This window comes from Molossus molossus, unplaced genomic scaffold, assembly GCF_014108415.1.
Source record: "Molossus molossus isolate mMolMol1 unplaced genomic scaffold, mMolMol1.p scaffold_m16_p_7, whole genome shotgun sequence".
Classification (NCBI taxonomy): Eukaryota; Metazoa; Chordata; class Mammalia; order Chiroptera; family Molossidae; genus Molossus; species Molossus molossus.
Window position 1 is genome coordinate 60,931,751 of NW_023425401.1, and position 14,183 is coordinate 60,945,933.

Here is a 14,183-nt window from a genome sequence, read left to right on the forward strand (position 1 = left end):
GGCTAAGATCTGGAAATAGCTCAACTATCCATCAGTAGATGAGTGAATAAAAAAGCTGTGATATCTATGGAGGGACCTGGAGAGTATTATGCTAAGAGAAATAAGCCAGTCCGAGAAAGTCAAATACCATATGACTTCACTGAAATGTGGAATCTAATGCACAAAATAAACTAACAAATAAAATAGGAACACTCATATATAGAGAATAGACTGACAGCTGTCAGAGGGGAGGGGGTTTGGAGACTGGGTGGAAAAGGTGAAGGGATTAAGCAGTACAAATTGATAGTTACATAATGACCAGAGAGATGTAGATTAAAGTATAGGCTACCTTGGAGATTTTCTACTATAATCTCTTCTTCCTTATCCATTCTAACCCACTTGATAGATTATTTTGTTTTTAAAAAAAGCAAGACTCAAAGACATTAAATGATATCAATGGCAACAGCACACCTGAGATTAGGACTAATTTCCTAACTCCCTATACTATGTTCTACCCACCATAAATTTATCAACTTTCTGTAATTTCACCAATTGTTACACTTTGTGCTCATAAAGTGTGAGCTGATGATGTGAACACTCCAATTTTTGTTATTCGTGATATTCTACTTTCAAAATTCCATTTTCTATTATCTTTATCAAACTCATCTTCTTCTTTACCCACCTATATTTATTGCATATCACTTAAGGTGATGAAAACAAAACATGAATAATATTTTGAACAGATCAGTATTAGTTTTTCAACTAGTAAAAAAAGTACTTTACAAAAACTTTTCAAAAGTATACTGTGAGCCCAGCTGGTGTGGCTCAGTGGAATGAGTGTCATCCCTGGACTGAACTGAGAGGTCCCAGTTCAATTCTCAGTAAGGGCACATGCCCAGGTTGCAGGCTCAGTCCCCAGTAGGGGGCGTGCAGGAGGTAGTCAATCGATGTTTCTCACATCAATGTTTCTCTTTCTCTCTCTCTCTATCTCCTTTACTCTCTAAAAAAATCAATAAAAACATTTCAAAAAAATAATTATACCTTGAAAAATAAGTCACACTAGTTGTTATACATTTGTTTATGTAAATATGCATTTAGTTTAAATAATAAAATAATTATAGAAATGATAAATTATCACTTTAAGTTGAATAATCTGTATGATCCAGGAGATTGGAATTACCTGTAGGTGTAGTTCTTTATCCAACTGACTGATTCCTTGGGCAAGTTTTGCTAGTTGTTCAGCAATTACAGCTTGATGAATAGATTGGGCAGTATAAGTCTTTACATCAAAGTCTTCATTTAAAAAATCACTATAACACTCTGAGAAAAAAAAAAAATCTTTATTTATTAAGTACACTGTACTAAACTGCAGATATTAAACAATAGAACAATTACAATCATAGTTAACATATTTTGAGGTCTTTCTAAACACCAGAAACTGTTGTAAATACTTCCTGTTATAAACGAGAGGAGGAGGAGACAACAGTGGAAGAGAGAACTAATACTCATTGAGAGCTTAGTATGCGCCAGGCATTGATATAAGCACTTTACAAGTATTAACTCACTCAATCCTAACACAACTCTGTTCGAACTGCCATTTTCTGCATTTCACAGATGAAGTAACAGGTACAGGCATGGCATGCAACTTGTCCAACCTGTCTGAGATTTGAACCCAGGTGATATAGCTTCAGAGCTCCCACACTGAATCACTGTGCTACACTACGAAAAGCTAACCTTCATCAGTGGATGAAAGAGAACAGTAAGTAAAAGATTAAAAATTAACTACTCACCATAATCTTTAAGACAATAAAACAAGGTCAGGGACACTGACAACAGGAAAATTGACTGTAATTGATATTTAAGGTCTCTAATAAATCTAGATCAATGCATAAATATTGTTATAATACAGTGAATCTGGAATTTTAATAGAAATAGCCAAATACAAACTTGTAAGTATTGATGAAATTTAGGGTTTATGGGTTAAATAGCAAATGGAATGACAAACTGTTCAATATAGACCTTTAATAAACAGGAAAAAAATGATGCTAGATATTAACATATCTTCCTGTATAGAAATCCCCAAATCTGTGAATGAAGGAAAAAATGTAGAAAATTATGAGTTTAAAATAGATATACAGCCCTGGCCAGTTTGGCTCAGCACTTGGAGTCGGCCCGCAGTCCAGAGAGTACTGGGTTCAGTTCCCACTAAGGGCATGTACCTCATTTGCAGTTGTTCCCCAACCTTGGTTGGGTCGTGCATGTGGAACCACTTGATGTGTTTCTCTCACATCGATGTTTCTCTCTCTCTCTTCCTCCCTCTCTCCCTCCCACTCTTTCTGAAGATAAATGCAAACATGCCCTCGGGTGAGGATTAAAGAAAAAAAGTGGAATTCCAAAATGGCCGTGGAGTGAATGGAAGGTACACAGACCGTCTCCGAGGACCAAACTGGAAATACAACTAAAACACAGACAAATCGACAGGAAAAAGCAACAGAAAAGCAGCTTGTGAGGACCATATAACCAGGGACACTGACTCAATCCCGGTAGGATTGTGGAGGCGCGAGGGGGGGTTGAGAGCCCGGGGTCAGCAGCTCTGCAGCAGCCTTAGCTGTGAGCAGCGCCGTTGGGTTAAACTCCCAAGCTGCTACACAGCACAGAGCTGGGACAGATGCTAAAATAGCCAGAGCTACTCACCTTGGGCTCTGGCAGAGGGAGGGCAGACTGAACTGGAACTGTGAGGGGACAATCGGGATTTGGAGGGCGCTGAGCTTTTGCTGAGTTGCAGCCACGCAGGACAGTGTCCATATTGGTCCTTCCCAATCAGGGGAGAGGTAGCAGCCACTCCCTCAGAGATTCAACCCCACCCTGTGGACCATTGAAATGCAAATTGAGGCTTACTAATAACCAGCATCTGCCCAACCTGGCAAATCTCCTTATGCTGAGCACCTGAGGGAGATTCTCAATCAACTAACAACCCAAAACTCTTCAAGTAACCTAGACTGCTAACCCTCAGGCAAAAAGCTGGAGGATAACAGTCCCACTCCTGGGCTAGCAACTCTAACCAGGAAAGTGAGACTTGACAGTGGTGTTTAACATGGGTCCTCCCTCACTCATCTAAACCCAGTAGAGGGAGCCACAGAAAACAACAATACCCACAGGGAAAACTTGGCAGGCTCCAAAGCCCACTGTGATAGATCAAATGGTGAAACACAGAAACAAAAGCCAAATGAAAGAACAAGAGAACTCCACCGAAGATAATATCAATGTGGAGCACTTAGGCGACCTAAAAGAGCTAGAATTCAGACCCATGATCTTGAGGAAGTCAACAGCATGAGTAAGGACATAGAGATGCTGAAAATCAACCAACAGGAAAATAAAAACCACCAAGAAGAAATCAAGAGTGACTTATCAGAAATAAAGAACACATTGGAAGGTCTAAAGAGCAGAGTAAAGGAAGCTGAGGATCGGATCAGTGAATAAGAAGACAGGGTAGAAAAAAATCAACTAAACAGAAAACCAAAAGGAAAAAACGATTAAAAAACAGGAAGACAGCTTCAGACAACTGGAAACATAAGAAGATTCACATCATAGGAGTCCCCGAAGAAGAAGAAAATGAGCAAGGGTTAGAGAATATATTTAAAGAAATAGTGACAGAAAACTTCCCTAATTTGGTGAAGGAAGAAGCCATTCAAATTCAAGAAGCACAGAGAGCCCCAAGTAAGAAGAACCCAAACAGGCCCACACCAAGACACACAGTAATAAAAATGCTAAAAATTAAAGACAAGAGAGAATCCTAAAGACAGCAAGAGATATGCAACAGATTACCTACAAAGGAAACCCCAAAAGGCTCTCAGCTGACTTCTCACAAGAAAAACTACAGGCCAGAAGGGAATGGCATGAAGTAATCAAGGTCATGAAAAACAAGGATCTGAATCCAAGACTACTCTACCCATCAAGATTGTCATTCAAAATAGAAGGTCAAATAAAGAGCTTCTCAGACAAAAAAAGGCTAAGGGAATACATTAGCACCAAACCAGCACTGCAAGAAATGTTAAATTAGCAGGAGAAATAGGAAGAAAAATAGAACCACACTAAACAAAAATGGCAATAAATAAGTACATATCAATAATCACCTTAAATGTAAATGGATTGAATGCCCCAATAAAAAGACACAGAGCAGCTGACTGGATAAGAAAGCATGACTCATATATATGTTGTTCATAAGACACCCACCTCACAACAAAAGATTCACATAGGTTGAAAGTTAAGGGATGGAAAAAAATTTTCCCAACATACACAAATCAAAAAAAAATCTGGGGTAGCAATACTCATATCTCATAAAATAGATTTCAAAATGAAGACCATACCACAGACAAAGAAGGCCACTACATAATATTGAAAAGATCAATCCAACAGGACGATATAACCTTGATAAACATATTATGCACCCAACATAGAAGCACCAAAATATATTAAAAATCTTCTGGAGGACTTCAAAGGAGAAATCAATAGCAATATATTCATAGCAGGGGACTTCAACACCCTGTTGACACCACTGGATAGATCCTCTAGACGAAAATTAGCAAGTAAACAGAGACTCTAAATGAAGCACTAGACCCAACAAATTTAATAGATATCTACAGAGAGTCACATCCCAAAACTACAGATTTCACATTCTTCTCAAGTACACATGGGACATTCTCAAAGATAGACCACATGATAGGACACAAACTAAATCTCTACAAGTTCAAGAAGACTGAAATCATATCAAGCATCATCTGAGATCACTAGATCTGGCATAAAACTAGAAATCAATTGCAAGAAAAACATGCAAAGACATTTGAACACATGGAGGCTAAATACCACCTTATTAAACAATGAATGGGCTACCAAGGAGATCAAGGAAGAAATTAAATAATTCCTGGAAACCAATGAAAATGAACACAAGACAACACAAAATCTATGGGATGCAGCAAAAGCAGTTCTGACAGGGAAGTTCATAGCACTACAGGCCTACCTCAAGAAACAAGAAAAATTTCTAATTGACTGTCTAACCTCACAACTTAAAGAATTAGAAAGCAAACAAAAACAAAAACAAAAAAAAACCCAGAGCAAGTAGAAGGAAGGAAATGGTAAAGATCAGAGCGGAAATAAATGACATAGAGGCCAAAAAACCAATTGAAAGAATCAATGAAACAAAGAGTTGGCTTTTGAAAAAGACAAACAAGATTGATGGCCCTTTAGCTAGACTCACCAAAAAACAAAGACAGAGAACCCAAATGCACAAAATCAGAAATGAAAAAGGAGAAGTAACAACTGACACCACAGAACTACAAAAGATCATTAACAGCTAGTATGAACAATAATATGTCAACAAATTCAACATTCTAAGTGAAATGCACAAATTTCTAGAAACACACCATCTCCCAAAACTGGACCAGGAAGAGATAGAAAACTCAAACAGACAAATAACAACTATGGAAATTGAAGAGGTACTCAAGACTCTCCCAGCAAACAAAAGCCCAGGCCCAGATGGCTTCACAGGGGAGTTTTACCGAACATTAAAAAAGAACTAACACCCATTCTCCTCAAACTATTTCAAAAATTTCAAGAAGAAGGAAGACTTCCAAACTCGTTTTACGAGGGCAGCATAATTCTAATTCTATAACCAGAAAAAGGCACTGCAAAGAAAGAAAACTACAGGTCAATATCCCTGATGAACATAGATGCCAAAATCCTGAACAAAATACTAGCATATCGAATCCAGCAATACATCAAAAAAATTATTCACCATGACCAAGTGGGATTCATCCCAGGGATGCAAGACTGGTACAATATTCACAAATCAATAAATGTGATACACCACATAAACAAAATGAAGAATAAAAACTACATGAGCATATCAATAGATGCTGAAAAAGCATTCAACAAACTCCAGCATACATTTCTGATAAATACGCTCAGCAATTTGAGAATAGAGGGATCATATCTCGACATAATAAAAGCCATATATGAAAGATCTATAGCCAACATCATACACACTGGGCAAAAACTAAAAACATTTCCCTTAAGAACAAGACAGGGATGTCCATTTCCGCCACTCTTATTTTACATTGTATTGGAAGTCTTAGCCACAGTAGTAAGATATGAAGAAAAAATAAAAGGGATCCAAATTGGAAAAGAGGAAGTGAACTGTCATTATTTGCAGATGACATGATATTATACATAGAAAACCCTAAAGACTCCATCAGAAATCTACAAGACTTAATAAATGAATTTGGCAAAGAAGCAGGATACAAAATTAACGTCAAGATATCGACAACATTCTTATACACCAATGATGAACTCACAGAAAGAGAAACCGAAAAAACAATCCCATTTACGATCGCAGCAAAAAAATTAAGATAACTAGGAATAAACTTAACCAAAGAAGTAAAGGACCTATTTGCAGAAAACTACAGGACATTGAAAGAAGAAATAGAGGAAGATATAAAAAAGTGGAAGCACATACCTTATTCATGGGTTGGAAGAATTAACATCATTAAAATGTCCATGTTACCCAAAAAAATCGATAGATTCAATGCAATCCCCATCAAAATACCAACAATATATTTCATAGAACTAGAACAAATTCTTCAAAAGTTCATATGGAACCAACAATGACCCCGAATAGCCACAGCAATTTTGATGAAGAAGGACAAAGTTGGCGGGATCCCAAAGCAAACATCAGGTTATACTACAAAGTGACTGTAATCAAAACAGCCTGGTACTGGCACAAGAACAGGCTTATAGACCAATGGAAAAGAATAGAGAACCCAGAAATGGACCCAAGGCAATATGCTCAATTAATATTTGACAAAGGTGGCAAGAGCATCCAGTAGAGTAAAGACAGCCTCTTTAATAAATGGTGTTGGGAAAATTGGACAGCTACATTCAGAAAAATGAAACTAGACCATCAACTTACACCATACACAAAAAATAAACTGAAAATGGATAAAAGACTTAAATGTGACCCATGAATCCATAAAAATTCTAGAAGAAAATGTAGGCAACAAAATTTCAGACATCATACACAGTAGAATTTTCACTGATACGTCACCTAAGACAACAGAAACAAAGGAAATAATGAACTCATGGGACTACATCACATCAAAAGCTCCTGCACAGCAAAAGAAACCACCATCAAAATGAAAAGGCAACGCACTGTATGGGAGAACATCTTTGCCAATGATATATCAGATAAGGGGTTAATTTCCAAAATATATAGAGTACTCATACAACTCGACAAAAGGTAGACAAAGAACCCAATTAAAAATTGGGCAGAGGAGCTGAATAGACACCTCTCCAAACAGGACATACAAATAACCAAGAGACATATGAAGAGACTTCTGGTCAAGATGGTGGCATAGGCAAACGCGGTATCGCGTCCTCCCACAACCACATCAGTTACAACTAAACTACAGAACAACCATCATTCAAAACCGCCTGAAATCAAGCTGAATGGAAGTCCTACAACTACGTAATTAAAGCAGCAGCCATATCCAGACTGGTAGGAGGGGCGGAGGCGCGAGGGGCTGGTCCCACACCCAAGTGTGGCGGATAAAAATCAGTAGGCTCCCGAGGCTGGGAAGGTCCTTCCTGAGGACTGTGGCATCCCCGTCCCACACCAGGTGCCCCGCTCAGGGTTCCAGTGCCAGGAAGAGAAGTCCCCATAATTTCTGGCTGGAAAAATCAGCGAGAACTGAGGTTCAGGGAGGCTGAAGAGGGTGAAGCCCCAGGCAGCTCCCTAAAGGGCCCACGCATGGACTTATCGGAGTCTCTCCCTCTAGGCTTGAAGGGGAGGCAACTCCGGGGGCGCCAGAGACATACAGGGAAGAACTGAGCTGTTTGGCACTGGAGCAAGGGCTGGATAGGGGGCTTTCTCAAGGACAAACGTGCTGTAAGAGGCCTTTGTTCCTTTGGTGAGCCCTTCCAGGGGGGCAGCAGACAGTCGCCCTATCTGGGACTCCAGCAACCTGGCTCACACTGGTAGCCCCGCCCTGCTGACTCCCTGAGGCCCCACCCCGCCCCACCCAACTTTCAAGCCCACCCAAGCTGTTGCCACTTGCTTAACCATAGGATTGGCCTGTCTTGGATCCTGCTACAGGTTTTCCCTAAATTATTTCAAACGAGCAGCATCTGGTTTCAGCGAGTCCTATAACCTCTCATTAAGTAATACACTGAAACAAACACAGGGAGGCAGCCAAAATGAGGAGACAAAGAAACAGGTCCCAAATGGAAGAACAGAACAAAACCCCAAGAAAAGAACTAAACGAAATGGAGATAAGCAACCTAACAGATACTGAGTTCAAAATACTGCTTATAAGGATGCTCAATGAACTTAGTGAGAACCTCAGTGAACTTAGGGAGGGCCTCAAGAGCATAAAAAAGGACCAGTTAGAAATCATGGATACACAGTTAGAATTGAAGGAGGCATTAACTGAAATAAAGAATAATTTACACAGCTTCAATAATAGAGTACGTAAATCCAAGGAGCAAACCATCGATTTGGAATATAAGGAAGCAAAAAATGCCCAATCAGAACAGCAAAAAGAAAAAAAAATGAGGATAGTGTAAGGAGCCTCTGGGACAACTTCAAGCATGCCAACATTCGCATCTTGGGGGTGCCAGAAGGAGAAGCAAGAGAACAAGAAATTGAAAACCTGTTTGAAACAATAATGGCAGAAAACTTTCCTGACTTGGTGAAGGAAACAGACATACAAGTCCAGGAAGCACAGAGAGTCCCAAACAAGATGAACCCCAAGAGGCCCACACCAAGACACATCATCATCAAAATGCAAAAAGTTCAAGACAAAGAGAGAATCTTAAAAGCAGCAAGAGAAAGGCAGCTAGTTACCTACAAGGGAGTTCCCATTAGGCTGTCAGCTGATTTCTCAAAAGAAACTTTGCAGGCCAGAAGGGAGTGGCAAGAAACATTCAGAGTGATGAAAAGCAAGAACCTACAACCAAAATTACTCTATCCTGCAAAGCTGTCATTTAGAATTGATGGACATATAAAAACTTTCCCAGACAAGAAAAAGTTAAAGGAGTTCATCACTACCAAACTGTTATTATATGAAATGATGAAGGGTCTTTTTGAAGAAAAAGATAAAATGTATGAACAAACAAAATGGCAATGAATACATATCTATCAACAATGGAATCTACAAACAAAATGAACCGATAGAATAGAAACATTCTCATATATACAGAGAACATTTTGTTGGTTGCCAGTTGGGAGGGGGGTTGGGGGAATGGGGGGAAAAGGTGAAGGGATCAAGAAGCACAAATTCATTGCTAGACTGATAAACCTCAAAGGGAAAGGGGTTAGGGGGTGGGAAGAAATAAACCAAAGAACTTATATGCATATCCAATGGACACAGACAATAGTGTGGGAAAAGGTGGGAGGGGGGAGGGAGTGAGGAGGAGGGGGTCAATGGGGGAAAAATGTGGAACATCTGTAATACATTTTACATCCAACAATAAAGATTAAAAAAAAACAAAAAATCAACATATGAAGAAATGCTCAACATCACTAATCATCAGAGAGATGCAAATTAAAACAACAATGAGGTATCACCTCACACCTGTCAGAATGGCTGCCATCAACAAATCATCAAGCAACAAGTGTTGGCGAGGGTGTGAAGAAAAGGGGACTCTAGTACACTCCTGGTGGGAATGCAGACTGGTGCAGCCAGTATGGAAAATATGGTGTTACCTCAAAAAATTGAGAATTGAACTCCCATTTGACCCAGTGATCCCACTTCTAGGAATATACCCTAAGAAGCCTGAAACACTAATTAGGAAGAATATATGTACCCCCATGTTCATAGCAGCACTATTTATAATAGCTAAGATCTGGAAACAGCCCAAGTGTCCATCAATAGACGAATGGCTAAAAAGGCTGTGGTACATATACACAGAGGAGTACTATGCAGCTGTAAGAAAGAAAGATCTCTTATCCTTTGAGACGACATGAAGAAACCTGCGAAGTATTATCCTAAGTGAAACAAGCCAAGCAGAAAAAGACAAATACCACATGATCTCACTTATATATGAAATATAGTGAATATAACAGTCTGAGGAATAGGGTAGATCCAGAAACACGGAAGTAGGGTACAGACTGACAACCCTCAAAAGAGGGGGTAGTGGGGGGTAGGAAGAGATAAACCACAGAACTTATACGCATGTATGCATAACCAATGGACATGGACAACAAAGCCGGGGACGGGGCGAGCGGGATGGGGAGGAGGGTGCCAATGGGGTAAAAAAGGAGAAACATCTGTAACCAAAATAAAATTGAAAAAAAAAACCAACAAAAAAGTAAAAATAGATATATAGAAGTGAGCTCAATGTAGGTATAAACCACTATTTCCTAACCATATTATGAATATAGATAAGACTGTCCTGAGAGATTATGAAACAAGTAAACCAGAGTACTTATGAAAACACCTCAATTGTCTGTATCCACTGTGTGTGTGTGTGTGTGTGTGTGTGTGTGTGTGTGTGTGTACACACATACCTACACATATGGTGCTCCGTGAGGACAAGGTCTTTATTTACTATCACAACCCTAGAACCTGAACAATGCCTGACACATGCCAGATACTCAGTGTTGGTTGAATTAATTAATTAATCTACAGATCAGCTGAAGTATCATTCTGCATTCTTGACTACTTTCAAAGAGTGGAGTAAATGAAGGAAATTGCTACGTTGGCCTTAATTCTGAGAACCATTTCCTTCCAGACTGTCAAGTAGTTCTCAGAATTAGGGAGCCTGCCATACAGACAATGGAGAAGGCCATTCCAAGAAGAGAAGGTTTAGAGGCAGCAAATATCAGAAATAAGGGGAATACTGACCTCCAATGTGTATGAACCACAGTGTGTGTGTTGGGCAGGAAATGTTAATAATACAGTCGGCCCTCATTTATCGCAGTTAATCACTTCCAGACTGTACTGCGATAAATGAATTTCCCCGAAGTAGGCTTCTTTATTTATATACAGTCATCCCTCACCACTTCATGCTTTGACTTTCGTAGCTTCACTCTATCCCGGTTTTTTCAAATATAGTATAGTATTTGAAAAGACCGCGAAAAGACCGTGAAGACCCAAAAGTTGAAGCGTGAAGTGGCGAGGGATGACTGTAACAGGAACTGTGGTTCCTAAAAGTAGGCTGGGGTGGGGGTAGTTTAAAAAGAGGCTAGTAAAACATCCAAATGTTCAGACTATATCCCATTTAAGGTTTTAAAGCCAAGAAAGAGCACTATCAGCTTTAAGAACAGTTTCTATCAGCAGTATGGAGGACGAGTGAGAAGGGATCAGTCACACAGTGGTGTTTTGCAGCTGGCTCACAGTGGCTCCTGAGGGCTGTTAAATTTTGAGGAATTGTGTGAGCCAGTTGACATCATATGTAAGTATATAAAAATTGACTACAGTGAAAAGATTTACACCACAGAAATTGGCATACCCTACAAAATCAGGGCTTTTCCTATTTTCCCAGAAAGTTGATTTACCAGCAAACCCATGGAACAGAGACAGAAACCAGTAAGGTGCTATGTTAACAGCCCAAGTTGTATGATGAAAGCCTAAAACAGTGGCATATATCAAGGAAATGACAAACTTGACAAATATTCAGGTACTATAATGTGTAGGACTTAGAGTCAATCTGAAAATGGGTGATTAGGTAGAGCAAGAACGATGATTCCTAAGTTCCTTGATTAAGTAACTGATATAAGGAATTCAGCTGTGCATTAAGCCAGACCACTAGGCCTCTTTACATAAAGATGAACATGAACATACTCCTGCGTCCAAGAAATTCATAATCTACATGGGAAACAAGCACACTTCGAACTAACCACATGTAATTATTGGTAACAGAAAGTACCAGAGCAAAAGGTTAGGTGAAAGAGTTTTTAAAAATCCATTTCACTTTTTCATATGTCGAACTTGTAATATTTATTCATGTGTAGGTTTTTATATGTAGAACTACTAGTGCTTGTTCACTATCAAGACAGAAATGTCCAGTAGACAGTAGTTCTATGGCTTAGAAGATAAGGACCATACATGTGTGTATTTGTGTGCATAGATATTAATTTTGAAACCATGAAAAAATATCAGATGGCTTAGGAAAAAATTTTAGAATGTACAAAGAGAGGAAAATGAAGGAAGATAAGAGTTCAGAAGCCAAGGAAACCAAAAATTTGGAGGTAGAGAAAATGAAAACAATCAGAGACTAAGGAGTACTCTAAGAGAAAGAAAGAGAAACAGGAGAGAATAGCAAAAAAACAAAAGAACAGCTTAAAGAAAGTGATCAGTACAGTATAAAAGATCTTACAAAAATCAAACATAGCCCAGCCAAAGTGGCTCAGTTGGTTGAGGACCAAAAAGTTGCCAGTTTCATTCCCAGCCAGGACACGTACCTGGGTTGCAGCTTCAATCCCTGGTCAGGACACATATGGAAGACAAACAACCCATGTTTCTCTCACAAGTCAATGTTTCTCCCCCTCTCTCTTTTTCTCTAAGCATGTTCTCTGGTGAGGATTTTTTTTTTTAAGTGTCCATTAAAAAAAAATTGTATTCAATCTATTGGGATGACACTGGTCAATAAAATCATATAGGTTTCAAATGTACAATTCTATATATTAGCTGCATACTGTATTGTGCACTCACCACCCAAAGTCAAGTCTCTTACTGCCACCATTTATCCCCTTTGTCCTCTTCCACCTCTCACCACCTTGTCCCTCCGGCAACTATCATAATTGTTGTGTTTGTCTATGTGGTATTTTTTTTTCTTCTTAATCTCTTCACCTTTGTCACTCAGCACCCCCCCCCCCCCGCCCCCAACCTCCTCCCCTATGACAGTTATCAGTCTGTTCTATGTATCTATTATTGTTTCTATTTTGTTTGTCAGTTTATTTTGGTCATTAGATTTCACATGTAAGTGAAATCATATGGTATTTGTCTTTCCCTGACTGGCTTATTTCACCTAGCATAATATTCTCCAGGTCCATCCATGCCATCACAAAAGGTAAGATTTTCCTGTTTTTTATGGCTGAGTAAGTACTCCATTGTGTAAATATACCACTGTTTTTTAAAAAATATATTTTTATTGATTTGTAGACAGAGAGGAAGGCAGAGGGAGAGAAACACTGACATGAGAGAGAAACCTGGATCGTTTTCTCTGGCATGCACCCCAACTAGGGATTCAAACCAGCAACCTTTCAATGCACAGGACGATGCTCAACCAATTGAGTCTCCCTCCCTCCCTTCCTTCCTCCCTCCCTCCCTCCCTCCCTCTATGCAAAATGATGTTATTAACACTGTGGAATATAAAAAGGAGTTTTTAGCCCTGTCCAGTTTGGCTCAGTGCTTAGAGCATGGGCCCATGGACCAGAGAGTCCCAGGAACAGTTCCTGCAAAGAGCACTTACCTGGATTGCAGTTTGACCGGGGCGGTTGGGGTCACGTGGGTGGCAACCAGTCAATGTGTCCCTCTCACATTGATGTTTCTCGCTCTCTCTCTCCTGCTCTATCTGAAGATAAATGCAAAAATGTCCTCAGGTGAGGATAAAAAAAAAAAATTTTAAAGGGGTCTTACAATGCAATAGAAAAAGATTAAATTATCAAGTTATTTTAATGCAAGGTAGAACGTGACAATTTGGGAAGAAAATTAGGAACAGATAAGCAGGGTCTTAGATATTTTAACTTTATTCTTAAGAATAAGATATTTGGGCCTATTAACTGGAGTAATACAAGTTAATATGCTTTTCAAATGTACTATGTTTAGCTTACTCCTAATATCTAGCAATTTCTGTCCAAAACTGTCAATAAACCTAACTCCTATATTCAACACACGTGGTTAATCCCAGCCTGAACAAATGCTCCAAATCCTCTCCCACGTGTGGTTGTGGATAAACGCCTTTAAAGAAACAAACGAACCTGCAAGAGGTGCCATCTGTGCAGTTCAAGAATTTAACAGAGGGGATGTTCCCAACTGTATTTAAAAATAAGGCCCTCTGCCTTGGCCGGTTTGGCTCAGCGGTTGGAGCCTCAGGTTGCGGACCAGAGAGTCCCAGGTTCGGTTCCCACTAGGGGCAAGTACAAAAAAAACAAAAACTAAAAATAAAGCCCTCCTTTATGTTGGGTCTGTTATCTATTCTAGGTCTTA

The 14,183-nt window shown here is 39.3% G+C and overlaps 1 protein-coding gene across 5 annotated transcripts in view; it reads right to left on the minus strand.

Annotated features, from left to right (window-relative positions):
* The window catches only part of COG5 (component of oligomeric golgi complex 5), a 439,997-nt gene that overhangs the window by 425,370 nt on the left and 444 nt on the right, over positions 1 to 14,183 (minus strand). For all 5 annotated transcript variants that reach the window (XM_036246141.1, XM_036246143.1, XM_036246142.1 and 2 more), the window contains exon 2: positions 1,160 to 1,299. In XM_036246141.1, the coding sequence (XP_036102034.1) occupies positions 1,160 to 1,299 (140 nt within the window). The remainder of the gene's footprint in view (positions 1 to 1,159; positions 1,300 to 14,183) is intronic.